An 18,206-nucleotide genomic window follows, 5' to 3' on the forward strand; every position below is an offset into this window, starting at 1 on the left:
TTTTTCTGTGACGCAATTGGAACAGCAACATTTGCCATGGAATCATAATTCTAAATGACCAAAATATTGAAGGTATTAAAGAAAAATGCCTTAAAGGTTGCAAAACTTTGTATCATAGCCAAAGATGGCAATTAGCCTGGTATTTTAAAAAAAAATCGGTGTGTGTACTTGTGTACAAGTGTTAGAAGTTATACTTCTTCGGCGTAACAAAACAAAAACAAAACTTCTGTTAACCTAGATTCTTGGACTAGCACTTAATTATCTTGTTAAATTACACACTCAAGAAAAAGGGCCGCTTATTGGAGCGTCGTTGGTTTATTTCTACATACTTTAACTTTTATTACTAAATTATATAATTATTTCTCGTTTTTATTTTTAAAGTAACAACTGTCACTCTGACTTTTAATCGTTTGTATACGTAAGGAATTGCAAATGGCCGACAATAATAAATTCGGAACAATTCTACTATCAAATTTGCGTTTGTATACAGCTGACTTGCAGCTAACTTCATACTGTCGCGCACTTTCGTAACTGTCTGCGCGCGCAGCTCTCAATTTCACTCTCTACCAAACGCCCCAAAAGAAGTAACTTCAAAAATTTGTTGATAAAATAAATATAATATGTATCCCAGTGTTTTTTTCTTCAGAATTATAGGTTTTTCAAAAAAAATTATGACATTTGCGCCACCTTAGATGTGTAATGTAAAATAAAGTACCTAATTACATATATCAATGATGATTTTTTTGTATATCTAGAATGTTCGTATATCGTAATGTACATTTGCTTGCGTGTATAAATTCACAAGTATGTTCAAAAATAATATCAATAATCATTTTGACATTACAAAATTATTTTTATTATGTTATTCTTCTTATGACAATGCATCAAGTCTATCTGTATGTTCATACGTAGATACTGTCAAACTCAGTTATTACGATCACGGACATAGCGAGATCTCGGATGTAATGAGGAAACATTCGTTGACATTTTAGTTTATGATTTTCTCCAAACATTTATTCACTTTTATAATGAGCTACTTATCGGATATACCGTGGCGGGAGCTTACTGTTAGCTCACGTGACATGATGGTAATCGTTTTTAGAATTATAAACAATAGTGCAATTCACCAACTTGCAGAATATTAATTTTTCTCTGGTTACCAATTCAACCAAACTAAAAACATTGCAGAATAAAAGTCTTATACCTAAAAAAATATGACACTATCTTGTTATACTTAATCCAAATTGTTACACATAAACAAGTATTATCTGCCAACAAATGATTCATAAAAAAATCAACATGTTAGGCAGAAATGAATGCTCGATTTTTAATGAAATTTAAACACACTTTATCTATAATAGTGGCAGATATAACAGGTTTTATGTAGATTGGTTTATTTGACTTTAATCCCTAGCTGTTATGTTGTATAATGATCAATGAAAGGCGGCTCTCGTGGTGCAGTGGGTAAGGCGCTCGCCTTCCACCCGAGAGTTCCTGGGTTCGATTCCCGGTCATGACAAAAACATTTATGTGTTTTTCTCAAAGCCTGGGTGTTTGTGATTGTTCAAAATTACTAACAACCACCTTGTACGAAAAAGCAAGGATATGGTTATTAATAATTCTAAAAAAAAAAAAAAAAAATGATCAATGAAAGAAAATTTATAACAAGGTTAATCAAATACTGCACAATACTAATGTATATTGTTTATGATACTAATGCAAGTTTATTAGAGAAAGCTAGTTGAAATATTCTTCAATAAATTATTTTAGCAATTTTATTACGCATTGGTACTGTGTTTGATTGTAGATGTAAATAATTTAGACTGTTTAAAAAATGTGTGGGTCTATGTTTGTAAAACGATTTGTACAAGAATCTAATTTATAATCCTTTAAGGAACCTAATAGATACTATGTAAACAAAATAAACTGTAATAATATGTAGATGATCCAGGCGTGCCGAGGTTTTAGTTTTATTCAACTGAAGTAATTCAAACGGTGCTCTCCTTGAAACAGGAAAGTTACACGAGCAGACTCGAAGACTCACACTGTTCACTGCGAGTAACTGTCAACCTTATTAAATAACAATTACATGCGATGATTCAGATAACAATTTGATCGTCTCAACGCTTGTTGTGATTATTACTTTCTGTTCAATTATTGAATGAATCCAGCAACTATTATAATAAAAGGAAATATATAAATTCTGAATCCGGGCTATAATAGAAATTATTCAATTCCGCCTACCAGAACAGAAGCAAGGGGAGTGGTAACTGATTGATAATGAAGGGTGCTGATTAATTTTTAAAATTCAATTAAACCCTGCCAAACCAACCTTAATAGTTAAGGTATGCTATGGGCGATTTGACAAAAATAATGCATACTTTTCAGTCATATATATTTGTTTTCATTGAATTAAGAATACATATTACAGATGGTGTTGGTTAGTTTTCTTAAATTCATTAAGCCCTGCCTAAACCAAACCATTATAGATAACCAATTTATCTATAAAATATCTAAAACTATGTATGATTTAATGGCATAGTTTTAGATAATCTATACATATATTTTTTCACTATTATTTACTATGACTTGATTTTAAAAACTAACCAATACTATAAGCAATTTGTAGTCTTTAGTCAATGAAAACATATATGTGTAGTAAGGGATGACAAAGTTTAGTATGCACTATTTATGTCGAATCTAAACTGCGTACCACCACCTTTCGCCACTGCCGCCTATGACTCGTACAAAACAATTCAAAATTATATCAGGCCAGCCGGTCGTCGTGAGTTGTATATTTTGCAGATCTGCTTGTGTAATTTTTGCTTGTAATGTGCAAGTGGTTCTTTTATTCAACAGGATATGTGTAACATATGTTTCATTGTTTAGCTTGTCAAGAAATATGAAAATCTGTATCAGAGATACTGTGGCGTGGAATGGTGCATGTTGGGTAGAGAACCAAAAAAGAAACTGACTGTTGAATACTGAATCTTTGAACTATCTCTGTTTGTTTAAGGACATAATACTCACTTGTGGAAGTATCCTTACATTGGAAACAAGATGGTGTAAAATCTTTGATACCTTTGGCTCAAAAGTTGAGTTTAAAGATTCTGTGTGTTATATTTGAATTTATTACCAATCACTGTATAAAATATGATCTCGAATTAAATTATGTAAATACACAGAAAGGTTGTTTATCACATATTTCAATAATATTGTAATAATTATTTAGTATAATATGATTATGTACAATTAATATATATTATGTATATTTGCTTGGCAAATAATATCTATTTAAGGGGATATGACTTGGTTATTTATATTGTTCAAAGGTTTCGTTTTTTTCAAATCACCATTTGTCTTTGAATAAATGGTTTCATATTATAGGTCTGTTTTTTTCTCTCAATACCATATTTTTACAAAAAGAAAACATGTTATTTCGATTAATCCATTTTAGGAATTGTCTTTCTTTATAAATGAGGGTAAAAGAGATTAACTGAATTGAGAATATTTTAATTTTTCAGGGAACACATGAAATAGTAGTTTCCGTATTCCAAAATCTAATTTTCACATGGAAACCAATCCATATTTAATATTTGACATGTAAAGATTTTCCAATACCAAGGAGGCTATTCTAACATATTATTACTTAACACCCAAATTTGTGATAACATTTGTGATAAATATGTATATCACATTTATCACTCTACGTATTCAAGCAGTTAATAATTACAATGACTGAAATGTCAAAAAGTGCTATAACACACCCTCTCTTGGCTATGTTAACTTTTAGAGCGAGAGAGCTTTTAGATAGAGTACGTCAATTACATATTGATAAGTGAGAAGCGAGATATGAAATTTTGAAAATTAATGTCATGGGTCATGTCCGCCGCCTTTGTTTACTTTTATTGTTACCCGCGAGGTGTCACATATCGAGTGGCTAGTAGTAACATAATATTTGTTTTACTACATGCTGCAATGACTAATAAAATTTTAGGTTATGTTATGTTGTTATTTGTTTGGCGCTTCAATACAAAATTTCGAGCATTTCGAGGTTCAGGTGGAAAAAAACATAGATACGTCAGCACACAAACGTGACCGAATTTGACCAATTCAGTCAGCAAATAAGAGATGTATTTCACACATGTCATTATTCAATTCAGTCAATTATTGTAGATAACTTCCGAGAGACGCTGATAACCGCCTTGTGTATTGAATGGTTTTCTGTGTTAATTTGGACCAATGAAAATAACGGAAAAGGGCTAAAGTGTTAACTGTTAAGAATAGCTGTGCTGGTATAGCACAGAGCTTAAGGTGACGCATCAGTGAAACGCCAAATAATTTCCAACTGTAGGCGCGACGAAATTTTGGACTCGCTGCCATTCACTGAGAGAATCTCGAGCCGGAAGCACGTCACTTTGCTGCGTGATGGCGACGGGTCAATTAATTCTAAAATCGTGTAAAGATGACTAAAAACGTTACCCATTTACTTTAAAAAGAAAACATGTCAATGAATTATATTATTATTGTTACTAATAGAACAATAAACAAAACATAAAATGAATGTATGTTGGATTTATGTGAAAAATAATATTTCGTTTGACAGGTGTCATTTGCACCCGCGACCCGCAGTCCGCGCATCGCCTAGCAACGATCTTTTTAGACCGTGCCTCAACTAATGCATGGCCTTAAGCGTCTGTGATGGATTTATGAGAATGTAGATTAGCTATATCTAGTAATTTATCAAATTCATATAATATAACCTTTTTTTATCAAATGAATTCCGTAATTATATTTATGTATTTAAGTACGGCTCGGGTCGGTTTTAATATCCAAATCCAGACAGATACATATTCATTTTTATACTTTGAATCTTGTTTAACGAGCTTGTCATTTGAAAATTAGATATGCAAAGATTTGTTTCATTTGAAATTTCAGTTAATCTCTTTCGAATACCTATTTTGTTAATTCACAATAATATGTAACATTATTTTGTTAAAAGGTTCAAAATGGTTGTGAGTTCCAAACATATTTTAAAGAATTTTATCAAAGTATTGCAACATGTGAAAATTTAATGTGAATAATATTATAAGTGTTACATACTTACCGTTTTTGTGTCTGAACATATTATTATAATAATTTACTTTTAAAATTTGTACGTAATAATGTTGTTTTAAAGTTTTTAATAATTATTTATTTCTAACAAGGACTCGAGGCCAGCTATCCTAGCATTGTTATAATATGAACATAATATTATTTAAATTTAATGGGCTGGCTATTGATATCATTTGAATGCTGTACCTCAGATCTATGGCATGTCTAAATGTGAGAAATGTACATGTGTATGAAAAGAGTTTTTGACGTTAAAAGTTCAAATACATTATGATGCACGCCGCTTACTGTCATGCTGTCACGGCGACAAATTTAGTCTATGTTCATTCTGCAGAATATTTTGAACGATCACTATCTCAATAAATTCAATGATGGAGAGTGCCAACTCTAATGTATTAGTATTTTGAATTATTATTTATTATTCATGTTAATTTCAATTATTTTTAACAGTTTCTACGTGTGCGTACGTTAAAATTACTTACGATATTGCATCCATAGATAATATTTTAAACAGTACCCAACCTACAGACCATAGATAATAGACAACATTCTTATAGAAAATACATGGTGTCAACCGCTAAAAACAAAAAACACCCGATTCTGATATGAGTCGAAAATGTGTAGGCGGCACGTAGAAAATGATAAAAAACGTTAATTGAGTCATGCGGGTGTTGATGCAGTGCGGTGACCTCATTGTTGTTTTGGTGATTTCGGCAGATTTTGCTGACAATGTCCGTTTAAACGTTCAAAATGTGCTACGGGATGGGAGCATCAGTCTGATAACATGTTAAACACCAAGTAAAACGACATTACACACTTTTTTCCCTTAGCGGCAGCTTGCTGTGACAGCATGTAACAGTACGGGACGTGCATCATAATGTAATCACAGTGTATTGTTTTTTTTTTTTGGAAACATTTACACATATCTTATTTACAGTTGTTGCCAGTTAAAACTGAATCCACTGACAGATATAACTCAAAACTGTCATTTCTGTCACAATATGTTTGGCAGCAATTTTTTTCTGTCCCGATGAAATTTAATTCGTTGGTAAAATTATTATAGCTCTGCCAGGATAACTGGTCTTCTATTGTAATATTGTCAGTATATTGGATAAAGTTATGACCTTCATTTATACAGTTATATAACTACCTATCGCTAATATGAAAATATAATTTTTTACTATTGAAATTCACAGGATAACTTATTAGATGTTTAGATGTAATATTGTTGTATTATGTGTTGATAACTTTGACCTACATTCTGATTGTTGTTTGATTGATGATTATTATTGGGTAAAGTTATTGAATCAAAATGTAATTGACAAATTGTATCAATGAAGGCTCATTATTTCAATCGACATACTGCCTGATAAATATATTTGTTTGATGAACATTCAGTGTGATCATCACTTGCAAAATAGCAAATATTTACAATAAACAAATTGTCCTTTTAATTGTGGTTTTACTTTTCGTCAAACACTGTATGCTGCGACCACTTTGAAGCCTTCTGGTTGGGCCAATTATGGTGGCCTTCATTCCTTTTTTCCTACCTACTAAAAATCCCGGTTATTGTCGCAAGACCAGGCGACCAGCAGTCACACGTCATGAGTCGACCGTGATTAAAGTTACATTCAAGACGGCGGACGCACCTAGGCTAAGCTATCATTTACTACAAAGTTATTCATATCCATTCGACCTTTGTTGCGCTGAATCTGATAAGGTTTGAGTGAATGCCGCGTCTATCATCCATCCTGAACTTGTCATCCCAAAACCCAAGTGAAACCGTGAGAGTGACATTCCGAACCAGTGTGTGAGTGCGTGAACACCGAACCAGCTCCAGCGTACGCCAGCCCTCTCAAAAGTCAGTGTCCGTGTCAGGCATCCTGTTTAACCCCCCCCCCCCCCCTAGATGCATAATCCACCAGCATCTTAAAATTACAGTCCACTGCAAAAAAGCGCATTCACCTTCAAATGATGTACCGAACGAAGCTCGTCGGTTTTTAAAGTGGTGACTGACATGTGGGTGCACCTCTTGTGACAAGCCAAGCCACCTGTAAAATGCTCGTGCCGTGTTGGTGCTGCTAATTGTACTTTTAGATCATAATGCATTGTTATATTTAGTTGTATAAGCTTAAAGTTAGATGCCTAACTTATTATGCTGAAATCAGTGACTCAATAGTAATGTGAAAAACAAATGACATATTATTATTAATAATCGTATCTTATATACATTTTGATGTGACACATATATATGAGGGGAGTTCCATAAGTTCGCGAAATGGGACAGAAAAAAAAGATTATATATATTTTATATTTCTATTTTTCTTAATAATCTCCTCTGACATAAATCCACTTCTTAGATGTATCTTTCTAAACCTTTATAAAAATAATTTTCCGATTTGCCTTCAAAATGCTCGTTTACGGCTACCTGTAGGGACTTATCATCATCAAAATGTTTTCCACGTAAATCTTTCTTCAAATTTGAAAACAAGTAATAATCACTAGGTGCCAGATCAGGACTAAGGTGAATGATGCAATTTCTGGAAGCCGCATTTTTTCATAGCAGGCATTGCAATTTGAGCCTTATGAACAGGTGCGTTGTAATGAAATACGAACACACCTTTTGTTTTTTTACCCCTCCTTTTTACTTTAATAGATTCTTTTAAGCAACTTAGAATAATAGCGTAGTACTGTCCCGTGATGTTGGTGCCTTTTTATTTATAATCTATTGTTAGGATTCCTTGTGAATCCCAAAGCACTGTTGCCATCACCTTTCCAGCCGATGGTACGACCTTAAACTTCTTGGGGGCTGAACCACCCTTTTTATGCCACTGCATGGACTATAATTGATGAACCCACGTTTCATCTCATGTAACAATTTTGTTGATTAGTTCTTCTTGATTGACGCCAAACAGCTTAGCCCTTACAGACCCAAGCCTAAAATTGAATACTTTTAACGGTTTTCTCTTTAAAACATATCTAAAATGGGTTTGAAGAAATCAAAAATATTTTTTTTTTTTTTTTTACTTTCTTCGTTATTTAGAAAAAGCGACCCTCACATTTGTGATGGTCGGGTCTCAAACACTACAATAATAGGAATGGAAAGTTGAAATGTAAAATGTAAAGAACTGTTTTTTACGATTTTGAGACATTTTTTTATTTTTAATATGGGGCACAATGAACAATTATAACAATATATATTAAATACAATATTAATTAGTTAGAAATTACTAATAAAATTGATGTACAAGAATAAAACCTATGGTTGTAGTGGATGATTGTGGTGCTACATCTAAGTTCCACAAATTACCATCGGTGTCAAAATTCGAATCTGATGAGTCATCTTTGTCGATAGTTGGCGGAATGTAATCAAAATCATTCTCATCATCGTCTTTTTACTCAACATCGGAATTATCTCCATTTCCTATTAAATTATTTATCAGCTTCAATATTTAACATTTTGAAATCTAAAATAAATATAATAAATATAAACAACATGTATAACAACATAAATCAATATAATTAAGTTCTTTAATCTTCAAATAATATGAAATTCCTAATGAGTAAAAAGATGAAAATTGGTAATTTAGTGACTGTTGAGACCTGGCACTCACAAACGTGAGTCACAAGATTGAACATGTCAAAAACATAATAAATTAATAGTTATGACTTCAAAAACTAGTTAAATATGTTGCAGGATATGTTTATTACATTATTCATTCCAAAAATATCATTGGGAACAATTTTTTGGTAATAAAATCAATAAAGTACTCACACAGAATGCTCCTTACACAGTGCTGTCAAAATGTCACTTTGCAATGTTCCAGTGTCGCCAACCGACGCACGTATAGAATTAAGGATGACTGTTTTCACTCTGCCAACTACACTCACTTTCATGTGAGCCAGGGCCAAACCACATACACTACCAAAATAATTATTTATTCCATACTAGTGACCCTCACAAGAGTGAGTGCAGGGTCTGTAAGGGTTAGAACATTCCACACGGTAACTTTTTTGATGTGGCAAAAATATTCACGGCACCCATCAGCGCTTACCATTGACATCCCAAGATTTTCGTGTATAATTCTGGAAATTGTTGTTTTGGATTGAACCTTTCTGCGACTTTAATTAACCTTCAAAAGGGCATCTTAGATTTTAATACATTTCATGTGTAGTGACGTCATTTGGCCTTTCACAACGTTCATCATCTTCTAATGACTCTCCAACTTGTTTAAATAAATGCGACCATTTGTAAATCATGGTTTTACCACGAGTGCCATAAACCAATTTCTTCTCATTTTGGATGGTTTCCATATTTTTTTCCTGTTTTGTGGGGATTTAATTACTGCACGGAGCTCAATATTTGACATTTTTTAAATTATCATCGACTTTCATTTGCTCTTTTGAATATTGGAAGCGATTTAATAAAACAATCAACCATAAGTTGGACAAGTATACCTAAAAGGATTACCTAACAATAAAAAAATAATTTTAACCCCAATACTTGCTACTTTCATCACAATTCCGCGAACTTATGGAACACCCCTTGTACTCGCGGAAAAAGTGGGGCCACTCATCAGGTCCATGCGTATGCCTGCATTGTTAAAAATGTTAACGTGTAATGACGTTGAACCTTTCAAAGTATTTTAATTCATCAATCCGTATTTTAAAGTAATGCGATAAATCTTTCAAAGATAAACTTATAATTTGAAAAAATCTGTTGAAAATGAGGGTTCAAGAAGCCTATAGCGGATAGCCTATTTAAATGAGTATTTTTTACGTAGAAAATATATATAATTTCGAAAATGTGAATCCTGCCGATCTGTGACATAGACCTTTTGATTACCAGCAACAGACTGTACTTCCAACCCTGTGGGCTGCGAGATTGAATTCCATAACTGTATATTAAATGCGTGTTTGGATCCAAAGCATAACGGACCCAATCATTTCAATGAATATTTAATAACCATTTCTTGCATTCTTCGTAAGATAACCTCTTCTCTGTGAAGTAGAATTTGCAGTGTCTTAGAGATGAAAGTTAACAATTAACAGCTTCCTTCATGACATGAGATGTGAAGTTCCGATTCTTATTTAGTAACAATTTCTATTGACATATTTAACTGTGTAACTTGATAACGTCAATTATCTATTTTACCATAAATTGTTTAAACAGGTTGTTGCGCTAACAATAATTTCATTACTTTTTTCTGAAATTTGGTGAGTCAAACGGAGTTGCAGTTTTTATGATGTTACCAACTTCTGTGTGTACAGTCTCTTAACCCTTTACTGCATGATTTTATTTTTTCTTGGTGTGAAAATGCCTTGTAAATGAAGGAAAAATAATATTTTTTTTTTCGAAAATTCCATTAAATTTTGTATGTTACTGCGTGGTGTCGTAGATTTACGACATTAGGAAATCTTACATTTCTGTATGACAAAATACAAAACCAAATGATAACAATTGTAAAAAAACTAATGTACACACCTTATTTGATATGTAGATATTTTTATTCAACCAATTTCAATCTTCTGTACATTTTTTTAAAATTTATTTACAAATTTTCGCGTACATACGAATTCGTCAACTGTCAAAGCAGAAATGCAGAAATGCTTTATTTCTTGAAATGTCCAAACAAAATCGGTAAAGTAAGATGTTTATGGTAAAACAGTTTTCTAGGCATCGAAAAAGGATATTATTTGATAATTTACACAGATGGCATTGGCTATATCGAAATTGTTTGAAATGTCACAAATTTGCGACACTATGCAGTAAAGGGTTAAGATATCTCAAAGATAATGATTACCTGTTTGGATGTTTGGAATAACTAGTAATAGTAATATTTAAAACACAAGGTTTCATAAAAGATATATAATTTATTGTATTGGAGATTATAAGATATTAAAATATATACACACACCTATTATTAGGAAATAAATGTTTGTGAAAGGAAAAAGAAGATAAGTATAAATTGAAAAATAGTTGAACGTGCTGAATTAATCATGTGTATTATGCATAAATGAGAAAAGAAAAGAGTCAAATCAACGCAACTTAAATAGTATAATTCACAAAAAAACAAATATGTTCAGATGCTAAGTTCTCCTAAACCTAATCTTGTTTTAGCTCTTGAAAACTAGGGATTTTAGGCTTATCTCCCTTTTCCTTTCACACACAGAAAGACTTCAAGTCATATCGAAACATCTGCTTTGCAATTTATATACTTTCAAGTGTGGATTACAGCATCGTTAAATTGTTTCATTGTTGATCATCTGATTATCAATTTAATTTCACTGTCATAAGTTGAATAATATGGTAAATTTATAACGGACAGAAAAATAAAATTATCTTTTAGGAGCAAGCAACATGTGAGATTATTTTTGATACATAAATTACAATTTTGCATTGGTTGTCATATTGTTTCAACATTTTTTACTGACACAAATAACCCTGTTGATAACATATACCTAGCCGCCCAGCCTTATCAAGATTTGACAGACCTCAAGTTGTTAAATAAATAATATATAATAATTAGACTTATTCATGAGATGCACAGATCGAAGCATATTTCGACAGTCTTTACCCGAATTGTGACATGTTTTGCTAAATATAATATCTAAACCTACTTATTGTGACCTGTTTATTTTTGACTTTAATATCTACACACAAAATAATTTAATATCATGGCATACAGAAAAAATTTCAAACCCTCAAAAGAAACAAATAATAATTGGTGAAATTTAACACATAGGGTCTTATCTGCCGTGTCCGGAAACTTGTATGTATGCAGTTCGCTGTGTCACACTTCACCGTGAAATGTTGTATTGGACACAGTGTCAGTCGGCGAACTGTGCCACGGGTGAAATGATTTACGTACAATTTACATGTAACCCTTATCCGCTTTAAATAGAGATGAAAAAATCACTACATGGTAACAAGATATTATCATGACTAAACGTCTTAACGGCGATCTGAAGAACTACACCCTCATGCTTTTTTCGACTCCAGCTTTCATTTGTTATATACTACATACAACAGAGCTATGAAAATATTGGTTGTAGATTGAATGATTAAATCGACATTTATTTATTCATTACATTGTTTTTCATCTTATTTCTTATATGCCTTTGATATCGGACTCAACATGAAACATATTATAAATGCATTAGGACTTGCCTACAATATAACTTACATTCTAAGCAAATATTTACAAAATATAATAGATGCTATTTCATCATTCTTTAGCGTCGTTAATGCCATCGTTGGTAATTGAAAACATGGCTTCCGTCTCGGGTAAGCATGGGCTGTCGTAAATCTTGCAGATTCTCGTGTCGCCACGTCCCTTCCGCAGGTAGAGCCTGGTGGTTGATGCGTGCGCCATTATGTGACCACCTATTGGTTTCTTCGGATCAGCTTGAAAGACGCCAGCTCCCTCCACTTGGGCTACCACTTGATTTGTTATTACTACTGCTACGCCAAACTGAAAAATATACAAGAAGGCCATCATTACCAATGAATCCATTTTAATGAATTTGACTATATATTATATAAATATTCCTTATCATCTGCCATGGTTGATCTACAGCTGGATGAAGGCCTGGGTGAATACTCTATGCTTTGCATGAATACATGAGCACTAGTAGCACAGATTGGTTGAATACTTTATGCTTTTGGGCACGGTGGGAGTTATCTTTAGAAGATACTATTTTGGCACCCAAACGCGTTCCATTACAGTTTGGTTCTGTAACCAATCTCATCGTACACACCGTTGATAGAATATAATACATATACCATATAATTTATTGAATTCGGGACCTGTTTTATCTATTTAGAATGACATTCTCAACTGATTTGAAAAAAAGACATTTAAAGTGTTCTCGGATAAAAAAAATAGGCTATAGATTACAGTGGCGAAGGAGGGTGGGGAGGTAAGCTGTGGAGATTCAACATAATTACACACACACTAAACTTTGTCAGTGCAGATGGTATTGGTTAGTTTTCAAAATTCAATTAAACCTTGCCTAGGCCAAACCATACTAGTAGAGGTAGGCTGTAGTGATTCGACATGACACTTCATTTGTTTCCATCGAACTAAGAATATAAATTGCAGATGGTTTTTAAATTTAGATTAAACCTTACCTAACCAAACCATAATAGATAGAAGAATATTTATTTAATATCTATTATACAATAATGTCTATTTACACAATTTAAGATTCAAGCAGAATATTTCTCTAAAATACAGTCGAACTTGGTTATTACAATCACAGAAATAGCGAGATCTCGGATGTAATGAGGAAATATTCGTTGACAATTTAGTTTATGATTTTCTCCAAACATTTATTCACTTTTATAACGAGCTACTTCTCGGGTATACCGAGCAAAACTGTTAATGTGTCGATCGTTTAAAAGAAAACATTGTTGATCCTAAGCAATAAAATCCAACCAGGTAGTTAACTAGACCGATACCGCCGGGATCGGATTACGTCTATGACACTAGTTAAGTATAACGATATAACGAGCAAATTCAGTCGGTCCCATCTTCCTCGTAATAACCAAGTTCGACTGTAACAAAGAAAAGACAAAAATGTTTCACCTCATCAGCAAGTCGGAGTAGCATCCGAAGAAATCTGGCAAGGTGCATCTGTCGTGCTGCTAATTCACCTCGTCCAACATATTCAGTTCGGTACAATGCTGTTGCACTATCTACTATTAGAAGAGCATATCTGAAAATGCACACAATAACCAGATTATAAACACAAGTAAATATAATATTGACAAATGAAATGAAGATGTTTCAAATGGAATACACAATATTTCATTGGATGACCTGAAACAGTTTGGCCTTTAAAATATTTGAGTCCATTTTCAAAATGGTAATTTATCCATGAGAAGTGATGAAATAATACTCTACTGGGAATGTAGCTCAGCGTATTTATTCCATACACAAGACTGCTTTCAGCCGCTACGGCTAACAATTATAATAGGTTAGTTGTAATTGTTACAATAAGTGCTATGTTTTAACAGCACCTCTTTTGGCGAAGCTAAATTTTGGAGCGAGATAGACAGTTTTGACTGTTTAGACGGCTAACTACGGATACAAACCTACCCTAGATAGCTGCCGTAGTGGCCGAAAGCAGTCTTGTGTATAAAATAGATGCGCAGGAAGTCGTAGCAAGGAATTTTTCAATAATATTTATTACACACGGTTTATAATATCCTCATGCTTTACCTAGACTCAGCCATCATTGCCGAGGCCTGAATTAACAGTTGAGTCTGGTGGTCCGTGTTGTAGGCTCTGGCGCACGCCACGTTGTCCAGTACTGCAGCTCCCGCCATTCCATATCGCACCGCAACTGCTAAAAGCCTTTCGGGTCTGAAGGTGCCTTCCGTGTCCACATACAAGCATTTTCCCTCTCCACCGCCTATTTCGATGGGCAACTGCAAAGTAGATTGACTATTATTTATGAGAGGAAATATAATTCCAGATACGCCATTGTACACCAGTACATACAGATTAATGAAACAGGCATGAACACACATTATAGTTATAAAAAAAAAGTGTATGTGGCAAGTAAGTACACATGACTGAGGAGAAACTTTATATGTTGCTCTCTGTTTTCACAATCTTTACCATCGTCATCGTATGACAACTGTGACCATAATGCCTGTCACTGTCTGCCCAATCTCGAATGCGCCCAGAACTACAAAGCTGTTAAGAACCCCTGTACTTATAGTGACTAGTTCTTTATATTATAGTTCAAAAGAATAGGATATTTTATATGAAAATCATGTGATGACCGATCCCAAATTCCCAGCATTTTCAATCATTTTGAGATCATCAAATCGAACAGGATCCTGAGATTTGACTTTGCAAACCCTAATTCAGGGTTGGCAAACCTTTTTATGTATGTGTGCCAAAATTTTCCAAATATTGTCTTTCAACTGTCTGACGGGCCGAGCAGTTTTTCATGAGGAATAGTTTTTACAAATTCTATTAAAAAAAATGATTATGTTCTAGATACCACTCACAGAACATAGCACACGTATAATAGCTTTATAACTTTTTTGCCAGAATTACTACTACTAGCTTCGCCAAGTTTTTGTTTCTCATTTGGTGCAGTAATTTTTTGTGAGTAGAAATGAAATTGTTTGTTAATGTATTAATTAGTTTGGTTCTTATCGCACAAATTGATACGAGAATTGCTCCGATCAGATGAGGCATTCTCTTGCTACAGTGGTCTCAAGCATCGTAAATCGGTCAAAATTAGAGGTTCACGGCGCGGTATCCTGCGCCGCTTGGTATTACCTGACATGTAACTGCTAAGGTGTGGCATATCTGTGTTTTTCCTGTTCGGAACTCTCCGAATATTTCTGTGATGGAACCTGTTTCAATTCCACCTCCCAGAAGTCTATCAAGCTCTTTGGAACCGGTCGTCAGCTGGATGATTTCAGACCTGGAATAATATTATTCATAATAATTTCAAATCAATCGGTGCATCTAGGCTTATAGTGAATGCATAATATAGTGTTATATGTTCGGCAACGGTAATTTTTACCAAAAGCCCTCGATCCTTCACGTGGTCCAATGGAAGGTATTTGTTGGTAAGAGTCGGTGAATGATAATCTTCAATATTGTTTATTCGTCAAATAATCTCAAGTATAGGTAAATGTGTATAAATAAAAGAGAAGAGAGTTAGATCCACAGTGAAACAACTTGAAGAGTAGAGGCGGCTCTCGTGGTGCAGTGGGTAAGGCGCTGGCCTTCCACCCGAGAGTTCTGGGTTCGATTCCCGGTCATGACAAAAACATTTATGTGTTTTTCTCAAAGCCTGGATGTTTGTGATTGTTCAAAAATTACTAACAACCACCTTGTACGAAAAAGCAAGGACATGGTTATTGATAATTCTAAAAAAAAAAAAAAAACTTGAAGAGTAGAGCTTAGTTAAGGTTGAACAATAGTTGAATGATATTACAATAATTATTTACAACTCTATAAATATGAAATAGTTAGTGACGCTTATTTCATGTTCAACGGTTTCATATGCGTGTATTAACATAGCTAGATAGGGTAGATAAGTTGGGGTTGATCAATAATATAATATTGTGTGGGTACATCACACCAATCAAATTTTCTTAATAGGTACATAATTAGTTACTTAGGGTATTGATAATTTAAACAAAGTTCAATTTAGTATCGTTGTGGAGATATCATAGAGATTGCAGTTATGGATACATAACAATATAGCGCCTGTAAATGTGCATAGATTTACTTGCACCAATAGTGTGTATTTTAAACTATGACGATAATAACTGTTTATACGTAAAAGTGCTGACTGTCTCGCCAATCTTATTCTTCAAGAGTAAGCGAGACGTGATGTTGTCATTTTATGGTACTATTTGACAATCGTGAATATCTGTTAACCTCAAAATGAGTCTGCGCGGTGTTGTTCGTTTTTTTCTGGCAGGTTCACCATTATCGTTCTACTGCGCAGGCGCAGATATCGAACAAATCCCAACTATCGTGTGAAAATTCAGAAGCTTTTTAACTTTTTGATTCATGCATGCAATCACAAATTAAATGAGAATCATGGAACGATTTGTATCGATTGTATGCACAGAAGTCTTGTGTCTCGTAAATTACATGAACTAATTCAGAACGAAATGCCATAAGTATGTAGGTAACTGTCTAAAATCCTCAAATTCCCATTTTCTGTGTACAGTGTACTAGAGATTCAATTTATTTGTTTACGTTTAACCAACCTTTTCTGATGAAACTCTGTCGCAGTTGTAAAGCCCATAGGAACAAGTTTTGAGGCCTCTGCTAAAATTTTGTCTGCCTTCGCTTCCGAAATACCCTTGATCGCTAATAAATGTTTCTTGGGTGCAAAGGCGACTGATTCAACCGTGTAGTAACCGATCTCTTGAAGCTTTTTAATATCTCCTGCAGTGATTCCATTCACCTGTGGAAAAAATTACGGTTTTTAAAAAAGTTTAAAAAACAAACAAACATGTACAAGTAGGTACATAAGTTATGTTACTATAATATTACCTCAAGTTTGGATATCAATTGAGGTCCACAATCATCAGTTTCTTCTTCCGCTACCGCGACAGTAGAAGCAGACGCTGTCGTGGCCATGTTTAATGAAATTAGTGAATTGTTAAAAGTATAAACACGAAAACAAGACTAAACAAGAACTTGTCAAATTGTCAAATATGTCAAATCTTCCCTCCGTTCCGCGAGGTTGAAAATACCATAGGTATGGTTGTTAAATGTAAAACATCTTGGCCGGGTATAAAATATTAATGGCCCGAACAAAAAATATGTTTGGTTATAAGATCGTTAACAATTAAAATAAAGAATCTGAGACATAATAAATACTTCATTCGATTAATTATTAAATTAAAGCCGAACAGTTTTCATTAAATGTAGATGAAAAAACAACTATGTAGACGAATAAACCTTCCATAGACTTCACTAATATTTTACGGATATTATCTATGACTAATTTCAAATATTATTGTACCAGTGCTGCCATCTTTTTATATGCCGATATAGTACAAAGGCGATAAAATTTTAGTATGTATGTATTCTGAAAAAAACTAGGTAGGTATATTGCTTACATGAAGATTTTTCATCTAAAATTTTTCAAAATTATAGTATTTTCGAATATTTTGCTTAAAATTATAGTATTTTACATTTTATAGCGGAATCAAAATTATGGTTTTGTACTATTCTAGTCTGGTTAAAAAAAAGAGTCATCTTTGATTCTGGGCGGAATTTTTCCAAGTTCGGAGAATATTTTCTTAAGAATTAGGAATAGCTAAAATAAACACAAAATACCGGACACGACAAGTACCTACTCAAAGAGATTGGACGGTCTCTTTGTACCTACTATATATTCTCTCTCTCTCTTCTTGGTCGTGCACTCATGGCTGAGGATCGTGACCACATTTAAATTTCGCCATCCTTTGAGCGACCAAGACTTTCCATCCTTCTCGATCTTCCGCTTCTCTCAGGGCAGAATGGATGGTGCCCCCAGTCAGCTCTTTCATTTGGTCGCTCCATCGTGCAGACGCTCTTCCTCTGCTTCGCCTT

The 18,206-nt window shown here is 33.6% G+C and overlaps 1 protein-coding gene and 1 long non-coding RNA gene across 2 annotated transcripts; one reads left to right on the top strand and one right to left on the bottom strand.

Moving 5' to 3' along the window:
* Positions 1-3,765: 3,765 nt before the first annotated feature.
* LOC147071071 (uncharacterized) lies at positions 3,766-6,566 on the top strand. Its single transcript, XR_015070842.1, has 2 exons — positions 3,766-4,314; positions 4,694-6,566. It is a non-coding gene; the product is annotated as an uncharacterized LOC147071071 (long non-coding RNA).
* A 4,400-nt stretch (positions 6,567-10,966) lies between these two features.
* On the bottom strand, positions 10,967-17,357 carry LOC147071072 (DNA repair protein RAD51 homolog 1-like). The gene is made up of 6 exons (XM_085947864.1): positions 17,160-17,357; positions 16,871-17,070; positions 15,417-15,564; positions 14,340-14,548; positions 13,704-13,833; positions 10,967-12,587 (listed from the first exon to the last, which is right to left on the bottom strand). Exons 1-6 carry the CDS (start codon positions 17,244-17,246, stop codon positions 12,342-12,344), a joined length of 1,020 nt encoding a protein of 339 aa, XP_085803990.1. The 5' UTR covers positions 17,247-17,357; the 3' UTR covers positions 10,967-12,341.
* Positions 17,358-18,206: the final 849 nt, after the last annotated feature.

Source organism: Rhyacophila brunnea, unplaced genomic scaffold (genome assembly GCF_057557595.1).
Source record: "Rhyacophila brunnea isolate RB1 unplaced genomic scaffold, BYU_Rbru_1.0 scaffold_20, whole genome shotgun sequence".
NCBI classification, from domain to species: domain Eukaryota; kingdom Metazoa; phylum Arthropoda; class Insecta; order Trichoptera; family Rhyacophilidae; genus Rhyacophila; species Rhyacophila brunnea.

Excerpts from the sequence above, each read along its gene's own strand:
- LOC147071072 (XM_085947864.1), bottom strand. The coding sequence starts at position 17,246 with ATGGCCACGACAGCGTCTGCTTCTACTGTCGCGGTAGCGGAAGAAGAA. Across the intron at positions 17,071-17,159 it reads AATTGATATCCAAACTTGAG|GTGAATGGAATCACTGCAGG; the intron begins GTAATATTATAG and ends TTTTTTCCACAG. Across the intron at positions 14,549-15,416 it reads CCTTAGCAGTTACATGTCAG|TTGCCCATCGAAATAGGCGG; the intron begins GTAATACCAAGC and ends TCTACTTTGCAG.